The sequence below is a fragment of the Dermacentor albipictus genome, chromosome 5 (genome assembly GCF_038994185.2).
Source record: "Dermacentor albipictus isolate Rhodes 1998 colony chromosome 5, USDA_Dalb.pri_finalv2, whole genome shotgun sequence".
NCBI classification, from domain to species: domain Eukaryota; kingdom Metazoa; phylum Arthropoda; class Arachnida; order Ixodida; family Ixodidae; genus Dermacentor; species Dermacentor albipictus.
Genome location: NC_091825.1, coordinates 39,097,436 through 39,118,904, shown reverse-complemented (window position 1 = coordinate 39,118,904; position 21,469 = coordinate 39,097,436). Strand labels below are relative to the sequence as shown.

General features: G+C 44.6%; 1 protein-coding gene across 1 annotated transcript in view; it reads right to left on the bottom strand.

Annotated features, from left to right (window-relative positions):
- LOC135909525 (uncharacterized) overlaps positions 1–21,469 on the bottom strand; it is a 106,904-nt gene that overhangs the window by 59,675 nt on the left and 25,760 nt on the right. Inside the window, exon 11 of the mRNA XM_070539366.1 lies at positions 12,680–12,763. Within this exon, the coding sequence (XP_070395467.1) occupies positions 12,680–12,763 (84 nt within the window). The remainder of the gene's footprint in view (positions 1–12,679; positions 12,764–21,469) is intronic.

The window sequence follows — 21,469 nt, the reverse complement described above, 5'->3', positions numbered from 1 at the left end:
CTTAGGGATTACCTTGTGTGGCGACTTGTCCTGGAGTACACACGTTATGAACATCATTTCATCCGCTAATAAAAGACTTAGATTTTTAAGACGTCATCTCCGCCAAGCCTCTAAACATGTGAAGTTATTAGCGTACAAATCCCTTGTCAGACCAAAATTAGAATATGCCTCACCCATTTGGAAACCGCACCAAGCTTACCTTATCAATGCACTCGAATCAGTCCAAAACAGAGCAGACAGATTCACCCATTCATCATATTGTTACGGCATCAGTGTGTTAGCTTTGAAAGTTGAATCCGACATATTGCCCTTATCACCTCATCGCCGCATTGCCAGCATTTGGTTGTTTCACAAATTTTTCCATAGTTCACTAGGTCGCGCACCCTACATCATCCCTCCAGCCCGCATATCTCCTCGCGCTCGTCATCCGCTTCAAGTTTCCCGACCTCGTTCCCGAACTACTCCCTTGCCGCATCATTTTTTCCCATACTGCAGCAGACTGGAAGGGCCTACCCAACGACATCGCAGCCATCACGTGCTCATCCAACTTTGCCTATAATGTTGCCAGTCATGTTTCATTGTGTTAACACTTGTTCGCCAAAATACATGTACCCACCACTTATGTAATACCCGTCATGAATCTTTAGGGTAATAAAATGAAATGAAACTACAATTTGCATTACTTTAGGGATTGCTAGAATTTTAGGATTGCTAGAGCTGGCTGGAGTTGTACGATGACAAGAGTTTTCTAATGTTTAAGGATTTGTAGAGTATGCTAGATGTTTGGAATTGCTGGTTTTAGAATTGCTTCATTTCGCTAAAGTTTTAGTAGCACTAGAAATTAGAATTGGAAAAGTTTTGGGACTGTTCGAGTTTTAGTATTACTTGAGTTTGTAAGAGTTTGCCAAAGATTCAGCATTCATTCAGTTTTCGAGAGCTTTAGGATTGCTAGAGAGTTTTAGAGCTTTAAGATTGCTTTATTTAAGGATTGCTAGAGACTTCTAGAGTTTTAGGATTGCTATAATTTAAGGATTGCCTGCTAAGTACGAGGCCGCGGAATCTAATCCTGGCCTCGGCGGCGCCATTTTGTTGGTGCTGGAATGCGAAAACACCTGTGCACATAGATATGGGCGCACGTTAAAGAACCCCATGGGGTAAAAATTTCCGCAGTCTCCCTGTACGGCGTGCCTCAAATTTATAAAGGCGTTTTGGCATCTAAATCCCCATAATTTTAGTTTCAAGAAAGGTGGAGTTTGCTATAGTTTAAGGATTGCCAGAAATTTTGGCTTTTTATAGAGTTTACCTCAGTTTGCTACATGTTTACAATATATGCTGTCTCGGGATTGTTAGAGTTTGTTAGATTTTAAGCTTTCTGGTGGATTGATAGAACTTCGGCTAGCCAGAGGCTGCTAGAGTTTCATTATTGCTTGAGTGAAACGACTGGTAGATTTTGCTGGGGTAGTAAGACTGCTAAATTTAGAGAGTTGGCAGAGTTTGCTTGTTTGACCATTGTTAGAGCTCGCTAGAGTTTGATTCCTTGAGCTTGGTAGAGTAACAGGACTGCGAATGTTTCACTATTGCTAGTTTGCTAGAATTTTCAATTCCTAGAGTTTTAGCGTTGCTAGCGTATAGGATTGCTTCAGTTTGCTTCAATTTGGGATTGCTACAGAATAAGGAGTGGTAATTTTACGATTTCTAGAGCAATAGGATTGCTACAGTTTGCTAGAGCTTTAGGATTGCTAGAGTTGGCTAACGTTTTAGGGTTGCTAAGTTTGCTGGAATTTTGGAGTGTTAGAGTTTGCTAGAGTTTCGGTATTGTCAGAGTTTGCTAGATTATTAAGATTTCTAGAGCTTGCTGGCGCTATGGATTGGAAGAGGTTGTTAGTGTTTGAGCATTGCTAGAGCTTTAGAATTGTTAGAGTGTACTGATTGATGGAGTGTTAGAATTCCTAGAGTTTGCTAGAGCTTTAGGACTGTAAAACTTTGCTAGCGCTTAAGAATTTGTAGAGTTTGCTAGAGTATTAGGACTGATATAGCCTTAGCATTGCTAGAGTATTGCCAGAGCTTTAGTTTAATGGAAACTCATGATTGCAAGAGCATTAGCATTCCAAAATTTTTATAAATGTCAGAGATTTACAATTACCAGAGTTTTGTAATTGCTACAGTATAAGGGTTGGTAGCGTTCTAGGAATGCTAGAGGTTTAGGATTGCTACAGCTTTAAGATTGCTAGAGTGCTGGGATTACTAGCGCTTTAGAATATCTAGAATTTAAGATTGCAAGAGTTTCCTATCATTCAAAGGTTGCTTGAATTTTGCTCCAGTTTCCGCATTACTTGTTAATGCTAGAGAATAGGATTGCAAATTGTTTGCTAGAGTTTTAGGATTGCTGAAGTTTGCTAGCGATTTAGCATTTTTAGTTTTAGGATTTTTGAATGTTATGGTTGCTAAAGTTTGATAGCGTTTTAGAATTGCAACAGTTCGCTACATTTTTAAGATTCCCAGAGTTTGCTGGAAGTTCAGTATTGCTAGAGTTTGGATTCTTTAGTTTGCTCAAAGATTAGGATTGCTATAGTTTGTTATAATGAAGGATAGCAAGAATTTGATAGAGTATTAGGACTACTAAATTAGTTTAATTGCTAGTGTTTTCTGGAGTTTTGGTTTGCTAGGATTCTCTAGAGCTTTACGATTGCAAAAGACTTAGAATTGCTAGTTTTAGGATTGCTAGAGTTTTTAGATTGTCGGAGATTTATCATTGATAGAGTATTAGAAGTCGTGCAGCTTTATGATTGTTGAAGTTTTTGATTGATCGAGTACCTAGTTTTAGCATTTGTAGGGTTTTTGGTTGGCTGTATCTTTATGATTCTTATAATTTTAGGATTGCTAGATTTGGATCCCAGCCGTTTGTCGCTCGGAGTTATGGTTTTTCTGCCGCTCCTAGTGCTACCGGCTGCTGGGAGTGGGGTTTCGTGAAGGGAAGTGATACGTGTTTTGATAGCTTGAGGTCTAAGAGTCTACTGGCTTTGAAGAGTACAAGCAGGTTTTCCGGGTGGCTGTGTTGGCGCCGCAGTCGGGCAGCCACCTTGGTTCCAAGAAAGAGCAGGGCTCAGTGTCCCTCGGCGAGGCCCGCCGAGCCAAACCGGATTTGCCAGAAGCGGAGACAACGAAGTAGCTGGTGGTCACTCCAAGACCATTATTTACCACGACAAATAGGCCATTGACGTGAAGACGATAACGACGTTCGGATGCTAGTGCAGGCCGTTGCTTTTTCGCCAAGCGCAGCTTCTTCTACGTATGGCATACATGAGGTATTCCGTTGGCAAAAAATTACCGCTTAAACACTCCGTACAGATGGTAAACCAGTGAAGCTGAAACGTGCGGCTCCGGTGTTTATCACTGGATTAATCCGGACGGTTCATTAAACGACGGCTTGGTAGGCTGCTGGAACCCCGGCACGCAGTTGCTGCTTGCGCTTAGTCCCACGGGCCTGCTCTTGTGCCCGAATTGGTGCATGGGCATGGCCTAGACGAGCTCCTTCCCAGTTCTGCTCGTGGCGTTGCTTAACACCGATCCACACGACGGACCAAGTCCGCGGGCTGCTCGGTCACGTGATGCGACGTCACGGCCCGGCGCGGCCCAGTCCGGCGCAGAGCACATCCACACGGCGGACCGCCATCGCAGACGGCAGAGCAGACCAACCAGCTACACTCTCGACCAGAGTGTTATCATTGTTATCATTCCGGCTCGAGTCCCACAAAGCCGGGAACTGCTCAACGAGGCATACAAAATGAAAAAAACCTCCTCGTCACTCCAAGAGGACACGATGTTTAAAAAATTATCTTCTGCACGCACGTGTAGGCGGAACGGCGGATATGAAACGACTGGCTTGACTGGCTTTTGCTGAGCCAAAAACTATATTGGATTTTGCTGAAGACACTCTGTTGCCGGACAACATTGGTTGGCTAAGCCAAAATTGCTGCGGTTTGCATGCGGTCCGCCGCCAAAACGGAAGCGGGAAGAGCCTCGCCGATTTGTTGGACCGCGAGGGCCGCGGTCTTGCGCGGGCCAACGGCCGTACGCACGAACTGGTGACGTCCTATCACGTGATGCGTGGACCGCGGTCCAAAAGAGCAATTTGGTCCGTCGTGTGGATCGGCCTTTATGAAAAGGTGTCTGCTCTTCGGGAGCACGTGGGGCGCTTGATTTAGCCATTTCGTTGCTGGGACGAAACTGCTGCACATGCACTCGGCCGCCACGGAAAGCAACGACGTCACTAGTGGCGCAGCCAATCGCACGCCTCTATATCCCTTGTTGTTGTTTTTTGCGCGCCTGTGCATCGGGTTGCGCCGGAGGAGTTTTTGGGTTGCAAGCAACACACGGACGGACTGACGGATGGACGAATTGGTTAGCAATATACAACTTCGCTGTACACACTCTCAAGCGCTAAAACGAAGCGAGCAGGCAGTGAGGGAAGCTGCAGCGAAGTGAGGCAAGCTTCAAGCAACTGACGTGGCTTCGAAAACTACGCAAAGTATATGCATCGGAATGAAAATGGGGTACATAACAGCGCAAGAAGGGTGAGGTCCTTCAGCAACGCAAGGGCCTCTGGCGGTGCGATCTTATACAACTTTCTAGTCAGTGCTGTGAATGTGCCTTATTTATTTTGATTGGTCAAAAGTTTTACCAGCCACTCGATAACGCAATCCACGCTGTTCCTACTTGCTCTCGTGTCCTTTCACAGTTTCGATATATTGCTGTTTTATGACTTATTGATTAATTTGTTAAAGGGGTATTTTATGTGCAATTTGTCATTTATTACTCTACAATCCTTCTTTCCATCGCTGGGACATAAATGAAACTGACACATTATGGAGTCACATTGCTCTATGCTAATACCAGCCAGAAGCTGTGTTCAGAAATGGTATCATTCTGTAATTTTTATACATTTTTTACCATAGCTTACCAAATGACCTTCCATCACGAAAATATTTCTTCAGTGTATCTATGAGTATCAAACGTATCAGAAGGTGTCACAATCTATTTATCATCGATGTGTATAGTGCGGAACTGCACTTTTTTTAATAACTGGAGACTTCGTCATCCCTAAAAGAAGACAACGTGAGACATTCCGTTCTGTGAACATGGATGACCAGGGAAGCTGCGTACCACATCACAAAGAGCTCACGCAGAATTTTGAACAAAGGTACGAACACATTTATTTTCATGATCGGTAGTCATCTTGAGGAAAGGTGCCTAGACACATATTTTATACATTCGTGGTAATTCGTGCTATATTCACGTTATATAGATTAGTGTTTTCAGTTCGCGAAATTTTGAGGCAAAGAGCTTGGGACCGAAATCACTGCAGCGACTGGCAGTGGGCCAGTGCTGTCAGCGCCTTCACAGAGGGGGCAGTTTGAGAACACTATCATGGTGAGGGGCATCGGAGCCAGTGGTCAAAAACGTCCACGAAGGCTGGAGCCATGCACTGACGCAAAGAAGTTAAGACCGAAGTCACCGCACCGATTGGCAGAGGGTCAGAGCCGTCAGCGCCTTCGCAGAGCGAACGGCAATATGGGAACACTGGCATGATGAGCGTCAACGGAGCAAACTGTCGAAGTAGACGATGACGACAAACTCGCGAGCGTTCGCAGGAGCTAACGGCGCAGTTACGCCGAGGTGCGCCGACGAGCCAGCTGTGCTAGAAGACGACGCCGAGTGGTCGGGTAGTGGCACGAGTCATTGCGGATGATGATACTCTTCGCTCACACAGGTTTGTTGATGGGCACGATAAGTGCACGGAACCCTAGTCATAAACATCTTCGTTGTAAAATTATGATTGCCCGCCGATAGCTCTGGCACTGGCTACTCGGAGTTCCCGGTGAAAATGAATTTCTTCGTGCTTGACAAAATTCCTTGTGTGGCATTATAACCATGTCCAGCACGTTTCTGTACATATATGGCCTTTCTCTTACAAACAGTTCGTCGCTTAGAACCTGTTTATGAGCATTTGTAATTCCCCGTTGCACTCTATCTCGATTTTCGACCAGCCAGAGCAACCTGAGCAAAGGGAAACGGACGCATCCCACACATTGGCGCTACTCTCCTCACCTGGATATCTATCTTCACTTCCTTGCGTGGCCTTACCAACACCTTCTCCACAACCCGCTCTTTGTGTCTGATCAGCCGAACAGACAGGTAACGCTTCTCAAGGTGCGCCACGATATTCTCTTGAAAAGCACATAAACGTCACCTCGTCTAAGCAGACACGACGTTCGATTAGCCTTTTTGAGGCAACGCTACTAGTCACCACTTTATGCTTGCTTTTCGGGTACAAAAATTCAAGTTCAACAGATTGCAAACAAATGCTAAAGGAGCAGCTTTATGTGATACGGTACCTTTTCTTACGCAATGTGGCTCCATTGCCCTTTATTGACAAGATAGTCCACGGCTAATAAAAACAAGGTAAAGATAACGACAAGCAACACAGCGGAGCACTGACATTAAAATGCAATTTTTTATTAGAATGTCGTTTTACAAGCACCTCACACCATTTAAGCCCGTATTGCGAGGAATCTCCGTGACATCATTTAGAAGGGAAAGAAACATGCGCAAGCAAACTGTAAACGTGGTTAAAACGGTGACAAACCCAATGTGGTACGAAGCTGTTAGCCACTCGTATAACCTAGAAGTGGGCTCGGTGGCACCGCAAGGCACACGGTGCTAACTTTCATGCTCTACTGTGTACATGTATTCCTCGGACCCGGTTTGCGCGGTGATGCCTCTTTTCCGGCTCCCTTCCGACACACAGCGTCTGTGACATCGACAGCATCGTATCAAGTTGACCTGGCCCCTGTTGCAACCATATCGCTGTTGCGGTTTGACTCTGCAACGCCCAACGTGATCCATCTTGATAAATGTTTCGGCAATCCAGCAACTCTAGCGACCTCCCAGGAACTGCATAAATTGGGACAACACCTGATTCCACACGATGCTAACTTTCGTGCTCTACTGTGTACAGGTTGGTGAAAAATATCGTCTTACGAAGTGTCGTAGAACTAGCTGTACATGTCTGGTGGTGTTGCCGAGCCCTGCCTGTTTGTGGTCATGTTGTATGAATGTGTCTCGCATGGTTCACTTATTGCTAATTATGTCTGGCGACATAGAGGAAAACCCAGGTCCTGATTATTATGCAGAGGATAACCTTGATCTTGATTCTGAAGTTCTGCAACAGATTTTACATACCGTCACAGAAATTAGGGCTTCCATACTGAACTTCAAATCGGTATGTAGGGCATTCAAACACGACTGTCTCTCATTGAGAACACGCTTGCAACACTCAAAGACTGCAAAGAAAAAGTTGGAAAGTGTGAAACAACTAATAGTGCAGTTCAAAAGCAAGTCACACAATTATACTATAATATGGACGATTCCGAGAACAGAAGCCACCGGAACAATATTGTGATATATGGTATCCCAGAAAGTGACAATAAAGGTTTTGCATCTTTAAAGAAATATGTCGAGAACAAAATCTTCAACAATTTCCTGAAAGTAAAAGTTAAAACTGTGGAACGCGTCCATCGCGTTGGCGAAAGATTAGCTAATCGACATCAACCCGTCCTACTGCTGTTTTTTTATTTTGCCGAAAAAATGACAGTTCTGCGCAACTGTTTAATGCTCAAAGGCACAGACTCATCGGTGTCGCAGGATTTTTCATTTGCAGTTCGTGAAACGCGCACGAAGTTATCGGAATCCTCAAAACCAAACCGTGCATGCGATGATAGGGTTTTGCTTCTTTTGGAAAGGCTGAAAATAAATGACACGCTATACGCATGGGATAAGCACGTGGAAAAGAGGATGCATCGTAAACTAGCTCGTTCGGAGATGACTGGTCGCGAGGATATTAGTTCAAATATCTTTGTGTTTATTAAAAATCTTTAAATATCTTCATTGTGTTTCAACGTTCGAAGCAACGTGAACAAAACAGATAAAGTAGATGACATTTTATTGGCATACGAGCCTGATATTTTAGTGATTACCGAGACGTGGCTTCCTAGCTCTATCCACGATTCACAAATAATTTCAGAAGATTATAGCCTAATTTGCAAAGATTGTGATAGCGGTTGAGGCGAAGTGGCCATCGCTAAACAAAATAGTCATCATCATCATCATCAGCCTGGTTACGCCCACTGCAGGGCAAAGGCCTCTCCCATATTTCTCCAAAAACCCCTGTCATGTACTAATTGTGGCCATGCCGTCCCTGCAAACTTCCTAATCTCATGCGCCCACCTAACTTTCTGCCATCCCCTGCTACGCTTCCCTTCCCTTGGAATCCAGTCCGTAACCCTTAAACACTAAGCTGTCATTAACTCGCGTTTGTTCCCTCACCCAATCTGCTCGTCTCTTATCCCTTAACGTTACACCTATCATTCTTCTTTCCATAGCTCGTTGCGTCGCGCTCCATTTGAGTAGAACCCTTTTCGTAAGCCTCCAGGTTTCTGCCCCGTAGGTGAGTACTGGTAAGACACAGCTATTATAGACTTTTCTCTTGAGGGATAATGGCAACCTGCTGTTCATGATCTGAGAATGCCTGCCAAACGCACACCAGCCCATTCTTATTCTTCTGATTATTTCCGTCTCATGATCCGGATCCGCCGTCACTACCTGCCCTAATAGATGTATTCCTGGACCACTTCCAGTGCCTCGCTACCTATTGTAAATTGCTGTTCTCTTCCGAGAGTGTTAAACATTACTTTAGTTTTCTGCAGACTAATTTTTAGACCCACTCTTCTGCTTTGCCTCTCCAGGTCATTGAGCATACATTGCAATTGGTCCCCTGAGTTACTAAGCAAGGCAATATCATCAGCGAATCGCAAGTTACTAAGGTATTCTCCATTAACTTTTATCCCCAATTCTTCCCAATCCAGGTCTCTGAATACCTCCTGTAAACACGCTGTGAGTAGCATTGGAGAGATCGTATCTCCCTGCCTGACGCTTTTCTTTATGGGGATTTTGTTGCTTTCTTATGGAGGACTTTCTTTATGTTGCTTTCTTTATGGGCGTAGTATAACGTTCCAAGAGGCACAAGTACACCTAACCACGAGAGTCACTGGTGCTCTGCCACATTAGAAAGCACACCTCTACTAATAGGTGGAGTATACAGATGACCTGGGGCACCTGAAACTTACCTTATGGAATTCCACAACTACCTCCTCGAGAAAAAGCGTGATTGGACGAAGCTAGTACTTGTTGCAACGACGCTGTTGAAGCTAGTACTTGTTGCAACGACGCTGTTGAAGCAAACAGCGTCGACCGACTTTTTGATTGCATGCTAAGTTTTCGTTATCCTAATGTGTAACGAAAGCGACACGCATCCAAGGGCTTATTTCTAATATTTTAGACATTTCATTGATTTCCTGCACAGTAGATAACGACGTTAAGGTGGAAGATGAAATACGTGACTCCAAATTGATTCTAATGTATTTTCCTAATCCTAGCCTGGCAAAAAGTAACACTGAAAATTCACATATATTTAATAAATATTATTGTTGAGGAAACGATTAAAGCATTCTTCATTAGCTGAAATGCATTAAAACAATTTTTACGCGGTACCTTCCGATGATGTCGAGAACTTGTAGCTAAAATTTACCACTGCAATTTTTAATTATGAAAAAAAAACTTATATTCCTACGAAAAGTAAACGTACAAGGCGAAGGAATCCTTGGATAACGCAACAAATTGTTCATATCAAACAGAGGCTGAAGAGAATCCGGAAGCGTAAATGCGATCCAACAGTAATGAATATATATTACCACGAAATTAGAGGCCTGTTATGGCAAGAAAGAAATAAGTTCTTTTGACACACTTTCACAAATTTCATAACGAAGCAACCAAAAAAAAAACTTTCGCATTGCCTTGCTAAGCCGGACAGTCCAATCCGTAAGATGGAAATCAACAGTGAAAATACGCACGCAATAGTTAACACATTCGATTCCTTTTGTCCCATCTGTCTTCACCTCAGCATTCCCAGTCCATGTACCACTCGTTCAACGTGAGAAGGCTAGCCGGAAATCGAGATAACAGAACGAAGTATCTTGAACCTGCTTTCACAAGTAGATGATAAGAAATCCCCTGGCCCAGATAAAATCCCAACTGCGTTTCTAAAGCGTTATGCAGAACTTACCTCTTTTTTCCCTAAAATATTTACGCTTTCACTGAAAATCGGTGCAGTTCCGACAGACTGGCTACGCGCTAGCATAATCCAAATTCATATAAATGGTAACAAACATTCTGTGGAAACCTATTGACCCATATCAATAATTACTTATTGTTGCAAATTAATGGAGCATATCCTCAACAAAGCCATCATGGACTAACTAGAGTATAACAATATACTGTACCCTAAACAACACGGCTTCCGTGGAGAGCTGTCCAAGGTAACGCAACTTGCGGAAATTACTCATGACTTCGCTGGCTTAATTGATTCTAAACTTAGAGCTGACGCAATACTCTGACTTTGCGAAAGCATTCTATCGCGTACCTCATTCAAAATGAATAGCCAAGCTTGAATCGATTGGCATGAATAACAAAGTAATAAGATGGATTTCGGCTTACCATACAAATCGTACCAGTATGTAAGTTTCAACAATGTATATTCTGACTGCCTAAACGTTTTGTCCGGTGTACCCCAAGAGTCTGTTTTAGGACCAACATTGTTTCTTATATGCGTTAACAACATCTCTTCTTGTGCAGAACCAGGTGTAACATTGCGACTTTTCGCAGATGTCTGTCATTTATACTGCAATTCGCAGTACTGACGACCAACAATAGCTTATTTCTTCTTTACAAGGCATTGCCCAATGGTGCAACACGTGGGGGATGGAAATAAATGCGTCTAAACTAGCGTTCATCAGCCTAACCAAGAAAAAAACGAGCTTTATTTACGTACAATCTTAAAGGCTTGAATATTGCACAGTCGACGAAGCAAAATACTTGAATGTCACATTTTGCAAGACCCTAAATGGCATAACCACATTATCGATACATGCGCCAAGGCATTCAAGTAATTAGGGTTTCTACGCAGAAGACTCAGTAAAGCACCTCAGGCTGTAAAATTAACTGCTTATAAAACTCTGGTCCGATCTATCTTAGAATACGGAAGCATAGTGTGGGGCCGTCATAAAAAGCACCTTAGCGATAACCTTGAAAGATTACAGAAAAGGGCTCTTAGAATTATCTATACAAAGTATTCTTGGCACGACAGTGCAACGGACGTGCGCAATCAAGAGCATTTGTGAAATCTTTGCTGCAGGCGTCATGTTGCACGTATGAAGTTTTTTTTTTTATCTCTTCTTTAACGGACACATCAAAACAAGAAAAGACGACTATATTCATCCGCCTGGCCGTTGGTCTAGTAGCGCAAACTACGATAAGTGCATCCGGCCCTTTATTACGCATTGCAATACGTTTAAGTTTTCCCATTTCCCTCCCGCTGTGAACACTAGGAATGTGGTACCATGCGAAGCTGTAAATAATCCAAATGCAGATCAGCTTTGTTCACTAGTGGAGCAGGTAATGCAGCCTGTATAACTACTTTTCCTGCTGTAAAACTGCAGAAAATATCTTGTAGTGTTGTATTGTTTCCGTCTGTACATTTTTCTCACGTATAGCATACGATCTATAATGCTAGACATTGTCTTCTTGTGTACGGGAAGAGTATCCATGTAGGTAATATAATATTGATGTGCTTGTTGTTCAAAAGTGTTCTGATCTACCTCATGTCTTCCTGTTGTTTTGGGGAACTTGTTCTATCTTGTTACATGCCTACGAGGATCTAAGCCCGCTCCCTCTTTGGGTTTGCTGAAGACGCGACCTATTGATAAATCAAAATAAATAAATAATAAATAAATATGCCATTTCTGTAGGCTTCGCAGCGTCTCACGAAGCAGATACTCTGAATACGTACGACAAAGCATCGCAGATACTTTGGCGTCAGAGTGATATCGCAGTACGCAACAACCCATTCTCAGCATTTTTTCTTGCTGAGATGGTGGAGGGCAAGTAAAACAGGTGAATTTAGGTTAAACCGGGTGGTCCGGGCTTGTCCGGGCTTCAATCATGCTACGAAATCATGGTAGCGGCCCGCATATAGCGGTGCAAGGCGCACACATGCAGTGGACCTAATGTATATATACCTGATCACGGTAACGTAACACGTATTACGTATTACGTATATTACGTTACGTATTACGTAACGTATCACGTATGTGGTAGAGGAAACAATGAGCGTAACTGGCAAGGTTACTCACATGGTCGTAAAGCAGGCATGTATTAACTTCTTCAACCACACTTCCAGCGCCGGTATTTTTTCATGGTTGAGAAAAATGGATGTATACTCCGAGAAATAAGCAAAAGATACGCATACTGAAAAAGTAGGTGGCATAGTTTTGTTATTCCTCTGATTGTATTTGGATTCGTTACTGTTAAAAGTAGCGAGTTTCAGCTTCGTAATGTGAAATTCTTTCCTGTCTTGCAAAAGCAGGTGCATATAAACCAGAATTAAAATCCACATGTCATTTACGTGCTCCATTCCCTAAGAAGTATTGTACAGAAACCAGCTGGTAACGTCCAAACATACATCTAAGAATATAGCGTAAATTTTCCAACTTTCTTTTATTCATACGTCTGTGGACTCATTCCCAGCATTCTGCTCTTCCGGCAAAACTGAAGCAGTCGTGGTCTTCGTATGTTGGCTAAGCGGTTCCACCTGCAACACGGAAATGAACACTGCAATGAAACACGCAGAACAAAGCCGGACTGACAATTTTCCATCATATCGGTATTAAAAAGATTAGAAAAATTTCACAATTGCAAAACACGATTTTGCGATAAACAAACATTGCTTAAAACAACCCCCTGTCGAAAATTTTCGAATGGGGTAAAGCTGAGCGCAGGTCAGGTTGCACCTTCTGTTTCGCCATTTAAGTTGCATTGAACCGAACTGTTCCCCAAAAGATAGTCGCCACTGAGCTAAACATGCAGCCTGCAATGAGCTACAAGTTATACACACAGGTTACAAGAAAAAAAAGATTGGTCGTGATCGCGACTTATAAAGTTCCTCTAACCCGGTTGGAGCATTGTAAGCACAGAAGCATGGTGTGTAGGTAGCCAGCAGACAATCGTTACTGTACCGCTCGAGGTGAAACTGGAGGGGAAAAAACATCCCGGAGAGGAACACGATAAGAGTCCTGGGAATGTGGCTACAAGCAAGCAGGAAATGCAGCCACACACTCAGCCTGCTCAGCAAGTCGGCTGAACAGGTAGGCAGAATGATAACCAGAGTCTCCCACCGAAGGCATGGGATGAAAGAAGACGACACGCTAAAAGTCGTCAGAAGCCTCACAGTCAGCAGGGTAACCTACTCGCTGCCATATACCACCGCATGATCAAGAGCGAAGCGGAACAAGCAGAGAGAATCCTGTGGAAGGCCTACAAAACGGCACTCCACCTACCAAGAAACACAGCGAATGACAAGCTGCTACAGCTGGGATTAGCAACACCTTCACCGAACTGGCAGAAGCACAGCTTGGAGCACAGTTTCACCGACTCTGAGACACGGCTACGGGAAGAGCGAAACGGAACAAGCAGAGAGAATCCTGTGGAAGGCCTACAAAACGGCACTCCACCTACCAAGAAACACACCGAACGACAAGCTGCTACAGCTAGGGATTAGCAACACCTTCGCCGAACCGGCAAAAGCACAGCTTGGAGCACAGTTTCACCGACTCAGAGACACGGCTACGGGAAGAGCGCTCCTGACAAGGTAAGGTCGCGACGCAAGGAGGCATCTCGATCGATCCGCCGATATACCCGACGAGATCCGTAAGACCCAGCAAGTCAATCCCATTCCGGAAAACATGGATCCAAATCTTCACGTGGCCAGAAGGCAGGCGCGGGCAGATTATGTAGAAAGGCATTTACCCAAACTAGAAAACATGGTTTTGACGGTTGCAACGCTGTATCCATGGAAGAGACATACAAAACCATTAAGGAAGCTTCAATAGTGGTTGACAACGCAGGCAAGCTAATCACCTGCGCAACTACACGTAGCGCCAGAATAGTGGAAGCGGAGGAGGTCGCTGTTGCGCTGGCGGTGGCTGAGGGCTATCGAAACGACAAATCAATCATCATTTTAACGGATTCAAAAGAGACATGCAGGAACTACACAACTGGTAGAATCTGCAGGGCTGCCTTAGCTATCCTCAGCAAGGCAGAACACCTCAGACACACCGCAACCCATAAGCTAATCTGGATTCCGGCACACACGGGGATAGAAGGAAATGAAAGGGCAGACTGCTTGGCTCGCGAGATCACGTGCCGAGTCGAGCGGCCGCACGCCCTGGGACAGCACTTCACCGTGGAGATCGGCTATTCAGAGTTACTGAGCTACCACAGAGGCAAGAGAATTAGATACTCCCCGCCACAGAAAGCCTTAACACAGCAAGAAGCAGCTAGTTGGCGGAGGCTGCAAACGGGAACCTTCTCTAACTTACACATACTAAGCAAGATGTATCCTACACAATTTAGGAACACATGCCCGTGGTGCGGGGTAACCCCCACGCTTTACCATATAGCCTGGTAGTGTAAACGTAACTACACATTTCACCAACACAAAACCCCGAGTGCGGAGCAATGGGAGAGCCGGCTCACCAGCTGCGAGTTCGCCACTCAAAGGGCAATGGTGCAGCCTGCAAGCGAAGCAGCGCGGCTCAGTGGAGCCCTGGACTAGGGGCCCAACCCTGCTAAGAATGTCAAGCGTCTGCAGCGATGAAGACGAAGACCGAACGCTAAACCCTTAATCGACCAAATCAAGTTTTCTCTTTCTCTCTACTGTCAAGTATCAAACCGCTCCATGGCGTGAATCTAGCTCTAAGTTGACACGAGAGTACGTGCTTCCTCGGTCTTGAAGGAGCCTAGCGTCTTGCAAATTAATAGACAGTTTTGCTACTGCGTATGTAGCTCATGCAATGGCGCTGCGTACGTAAGGTCGCTAGGTTCTGCAAAGTGCTCATGTACAGAACTCAAAACGAACGGTATGTAATGCATACGGAGCCGCCACCTACGCACGCCTGTGATTTTTGCGTGCGTCCATGGGGAGCCTTGCGTGCTGCTCTCGCGGTTCGAGTTTCTTTGGATGAGCACGAGACAAAATAGTTTCCCAAATAGCGGCATAATAGGTGACCAGTGGGAAGCTGATTTTTTCAATGGCCTACGACTTTGCTTCGCTGCGTAAAGTGAACGAGCAGAACAAATTTCCAAATTCTGCATGGTGGGAACCCATAGTGAAAAATATGAAACTTGTTCTTCAGCAAGTGTTCAGTGCGCGCTGTTAGCTCGAAAGGGTCGACCTCCACTTGACGCAGTTTGTCCGAAATGACCATACAGCCTCAGAAAGTGAGGCCTCTGTTTACTTACTTAATATAATTCTTTTATTGCATCCGTAATAAATGTGGCGTTTTTCAAATGCCTAAATATAGTCCGACGCAGCGGAAACGCGTGCACAGCGTCCTGCAGTTCGACTGATGTTTCAGACACGAAGTAGCTATCGGGCGGGAGTTTGTCCACATTTCATCGTCCTGTCGCCTGCACAAGATCGTTCGGGATTGCACTTGTCAAACTTCTTTCCTTGATCATGTTTTCCTTACATCCATTTTATGCGAAGCATATTACGAGGGCTCAACCCAGCTCCTCAGGCGCGGCGGTGACCATGAAATCACGTGACACCGTGACGTCACGACAGATGAGAAGTGGCTTTGGCTCAACTCTTGCAAGACGGGCTGGGTGGGAATCGAACCAGGGTCTCCGGAGTGTGGGACGGAGACGCTACCACTGAGCCACGAGTACAACGCTTCAAAGCGGTACAAAAGCGCCTCTAGTGAATGCGGTGTTGCCTTAGAAACGCGCTGTTTCTAAGGCGTGCGTCTCTTGCTCAGGCGCACATTTCGTTGCCGCGCCGAACGCTGCTTTGCTCGACGCTCACCGCGTCCAATGCAGGGCGCGTAGTCGCTGCCCTGTAGCCCATTGTCTTACACCCCTTGGCGGGTCGACGGGAACGCTGTCGCGTTCCACTCTTGAAGGCGAAGAAGTAATGCATGAGTTGTTTGTTCGTCTAGCCGAACCAAATATAGCCAAGCAACAGCAGTTCACCAGGCTAAACAGTGGTTCAACAACTAAAATAAAGGCTAGTATGCTTCGCATCCTGGGCTTAACCTTACCTAAGCCACAGCCATTTTTTAATGCCGCTTATGAACGCGATGTTACTGATTGACTACCTGACCACAATGCTATGTTAGTTGCAGTTTTAGGCGTCGTCTTAAGTCTCGCTGTATCTACTGCACATTTCTCGACTTTAACCGGACTGTGGTTTTGGCAATAACATACGCTTTATGCGATTCTTTTGGTGATTTTGAGCAAATAAGTCCCACCAGTGGAACTAAAACCGTGACAAGCTCCTTCAAAAATATTGTGACTAAATCTATCAACCTTTTCAATACTTTAAAAACAAAGAAAACAAACACTGAATTTCCTTGAATTTCCTTTCCATCGTACCTTTTATATTCATCACCTCATGTGACCAGATTACGCCGGTCAAAGCGCACTGGCTACTCAACAAAACTCATGCTGTTCCTTGGATCCAAAAAAAAACTTTGTTGTAAAATTCAATCTGAAAAAGCGTTTTATTACAAGGTAACCTTGGCGAAATCAATGAAGACTAATCTTCGTAAATTTCGCAAAGCTATCCTACCACCTGGGTCATCCTTGGACACGTTGAGAATAAATAATGTTGCAATTTCTGATACGCAGGCTATAGCTTCTTCTTTAAGACCCACTTCCACTCTGTCTTTAGGACGGATAACTTGGCAATCCGTATTTTTGATTCTCAACCGTACTTTCCAATCGACGATTGATAAGACTCCTGAGGATGTAAACCTAATCCTTAACGCAGACACGAAGAAGTCGTGTGGTCCTGACACGGTCTCGACTGACGGTATCACGACGACACGCCGCTCTACGCCAACAAATTAGGACAACGTTTTTTAAAGTGAAGCTTAGTTTGCTTCTTCCTTCGACTTTTCCAATGTTGCTATTGCTGTCTTGCATTCCGGGTCCGAGGGTGTGTTCAGAGCGTGCATGTACATGGGAGGAGCGCGGAAAAGGGGAAAGACGGCGCAAGAAACTCATTCGGACCTTTCCATCGTTGAATGGATGGATGTTAAGAGCGTCCCCTTTGGAACGGGACGGTGGGTTGCACCACCAAGCTCTTGCTACTATACTGCCTAATATCCTACCTAGGTTAAACAATTAAAAAGAAAACAAAACACTATGAACTACCACGCCCAAATTTTCTGATCCCCTATTGCGAACTGTTCGTTTGTACGTCTCCGTCTTTTGTCCTTTCCCTACTTTTCTTCCAGCAATCCACCAATCGCCCCTTACTAATGTGTATTGCGGACATGTTTGCTTTACCACTGCTCCCGCTGAACACAAGGGCTTCAAGGAGGCCAGTGGTGCCTAAATCGACCGCTGGGTAGACGTCTTCACATTCTAATAAAACATGCTCCGTTGTTTCCCGACCTTTAACGCAGCAAGCATATGCTTCTTCTTCCTTCTTATATATCGCTTTATGGGTGCGTGTTCTAAGGCATCCCGATATCACTCCGAAAAGTAATGAGCTTCCCTTTGATTTATCATAAATGGTTTCTTTCCTGATTTCGTTTTTTCCTCTTAAGTAGTTACTCATCACAGGTTTCGTTTTCATTGCCGCCACCCATGAGAATTATTCAGCCTCTCTGACTTTCCGCTTGACATTCTTTGTTGCTGTGTTGCCCAACCTACAGGCCGCATACTTGCTCGTAAGCTTCCAAGTTCTTTTCCTCCACTGTGAATTAAAGTGTTCCCTCTACAGTTGACTTAACACTCTCCCAGCCCATTAGCTTTCCTCCATATTCTTCAGCCGCTCTTCATACTCAATTTTACTGCTAGCTTCTCTCACTTCATTGCACAGCCTCATTTCTAGTCTTCCCGTGAGCGCCCAATGCAAGGCGACCCAGTGACCTTTGGTTCCCGCCGAGTCCTGATTGTACCCCTGATTTAATGCACACAATCGCATTTCCAAAAGTAAGTCCAGGAACCAATACACCTTTCCAAATACCTCGGAGGACCTCGTACCTATTATATCCCCATAGCGCTCTGTGCTTCCTTATGGCTGCATTTCTCTTCCCCTTTACTGTTATGGTTTTTTCCTGTGTTTCCATACATTCATTGCCTTCGTTTATTCATATACCAAGGTATTTATGTTCGGTTACCCGAGGTATTTCTTGGCCTTGTATATCCGCTGTCTGTTCACTGTTTTCATTGAATACCATAACACCTGATTTTCTAACACTAAATTTCAAACCTAAATTGTTGCCTTCCTGTCCACAGATGGACGTTGCAAATCACTTTGTTTGTTAGCTAGCAACACAATGTCGTCCGCATAAAATAAACCTGGGAGTTGCTGCTCAACTACTGTACCCGCCTGTTTGTATGAGAGATTAAACCCGATATTACATCTTTCTAGCGCCCTCTCCATCCTCACCATGCACATCATAAACAGCAGTGGGGATAAAGGGCACCCCTGCCTCAGTCTCTTGTTGACATGAACTTTCTCCGCGCTCCTCATCCCTTCCCATTCAACGCAAACGGCATTATCTAGTTAAATCTCTCGCAAAAGCTGTAGACAATCGTTACCTAAGCCTTCCCCTTCCAGAATATCCCACAAAATGTTGCGGTCTACGTTGTCGTAGGCTCCTGTAATGTCTAAAAAGGCCACATACAACGGTCTGCTTTCTACTTTTGGTATTTCAATAGACTGAGTAAGAACAGACAAGTTATCATCCAACCACCTACCTATTCTGAAGCCATTCTGAAGCTCTCCCAAAATGTCATTATTTTCTGCCCATGCTTGAAGCTTTAATTTGATTGCCTACATTGCTAGCCTGTATATTACCGATGTAATGGTCAACGGTCTATACGAGTGAATTCTGTCTTTCACCCCCTTACCTTTATAAATCAAATTCATTCTACTTTATCGCCAACTAGTCTGGTATTCGTCTATGTTTTAAAGTTTCTTCCACTGCTTTCACCAGAGGTTCCTTACTTTTTGGTGATTGTTCATTGATCAGCCTAACGGGAACCTCGTCTAGCCCTGTGGCTGTGCGCTTAGGAATATTTTCTTCCACTTTCTTCCAGTTTAAATTTGTCAGCACCAGCTCCTTTTGCACTTGGGTCTCTTTCATGCTCTTTTTTTCATCAAGTACAACCTCGTGATTGCCTTGTAATGTTTCGGCGGTTGCTTTCCGGATGTAATTTATTGCCGCTTCTCCTTCTAGTCTGTTTTAATCTTCGTCTAGGATATCTTGTATTTTTGTTGACTTCCTGCCTAATAATTTTATGTGGTTTCAAAATATTCTAGGTGCGGCCTTTTTTTTCTCACGTATTTCTGACAACCAACGTTCACTTTCACTTTTTAATTTTGCTTGCACCAGTATTTGAACCATGGACTTTTTCTCCCGGTATATTTCCCATTTACTGGTTCTTTTCTTCCCATTTACTGGTTCTTTCCATTTACTGGTTCTTCCCATTTACTGGTTCTTTCCATTTACTGGTTCTTCCCATTTACTGGTTCTTTGCCTGCCTGTGCTCTCGAGATGCTTTCTGTCGTTCGGCGATCGCTTCTCGTACCTCCCTGTTCCACCAGCTTTTCGGTTTTTTGTTCCTTTCCAACGAACATGTTGTTTCTCTTTCCGTATTTCTGTTGTTATCACACTTAGAAGCTTAACATATTCCCACTCTTTATTTGGCCATTTCTCAAGTTCTTCCGGAACTTTAGTGACTGTATTTGCTATTTGTTCAGCGTTCAAATTTGGACTGGTCATTTTGCTCTCCTTGCTCTCTTTCCCAAGTACATATACCATTTTCTACATGATTCGTTTATGGTCACTCCCTATGCTGTTAAACCCTTCCTCATTGATTACCATTTCTCTCAACTTATCATGAATTCCTTCTGTCATCAGACAGTAATCAATGGTCGATTGCCGGTTTCCCACTTTCCAAGTGATCTGTCCTTCACACTTAGGCCCTGTATTCACGATCACGAGGTTATGTTGTTCACAAAGGTCTAGCATTGACTTCCCGTTGTTGTCGGTATAGCCATCCAAATCCTCTATGTGGGCATTCATGTCACCTAATAGGATAATTTGAGCATCATACCCGAAACCGTTAATATCTGCGCTTATGCGTTCGAATAACTATTTATTATTCTCTGTGCAATTATTTCCGGTCCACAACTACGTAACGCCCAGCCAAGTTTTTTCCCACTCATTGTAACTGATAACCAAAGATGCTCTTGACATTTTGAATTTACTCTTTTCCATTTGACTCCCTGATGGATGAGCGTTCCGGACTCCCCCTCCCTTTCTTTCCGACTTAGTTCTGTTGCACCCTTCCCAAGCATAATTCTCAATGACTGGTGACTCTTCTGAGTCTCTCAGGTGCGTTTCTGTAACCACATACACCACTATTTGTTCTCTATGTAAGTGTTCCTCAATCTCGGCCCACTTTTTCCTTTCTTCTGCCGCCCTGCATGTTTATGTAGCCTATTGCATGGCGAGCTCTTTTTCTTGTTTTCCAGCTTTTCTCTTATCAATGGCGATCCTCTTCTGATGTTTCCCTGGGGGACCTTCTTCATTACGATCTACTCTGACCTCCTGAGCACCCGCGGGCCCCCTAAATAGTAACAGCGCGACCTCCAAGTCGCCAGCCCACTTCTCGTGCTAGCCTGTAATTGAAGTGGATTCCGTCTCGTTTAAAACCACCACAACTTCTCACTTCCCTCTTCACTTCGACAACCTCGAAGCCTTTCTCTGGGCTCATTTGCCATACTGCCTCATTAGCAGCCACTACGGCTCTTTGTACGTGACTGTCACGCACAGGCACCTCCGGCACCATGCACACCCAGATCTGCACCTGAGGGGATAGCTCGCGCAAGTCGTCCACCCCCTTCCCCAAGCGCTGGGCTAGTCCTGGCCCTTTGCTGTTTAGGACGTCATTTAACCCACCTGCTACTATGACAAGGTTGCGCACGTGGGCATTTTCCGCAAGCGTTTCTTTTGCTCGCTCCAAGACCGAACCCAGTGTCCGCCCTCGAAATGTCCCTACCTCCACTCTTTTGTCGCCTTTCACCCTCTGCACAATTGCTTTTAAGCACCCAGCAAGGTTTGAGTCACCAGCGATAATCACCCTTTCACTCTCTCCTACCTTTCCCTGCTTCCCTTTGTCCTTTCCGCGTGATTCGGACTCGAAAGGGGCATTGTCATCTGGGCTCCCGCTTCTTTCGCGTGGCGGTCTCAAGGTAGGTGTCGCTCTTTCCAGC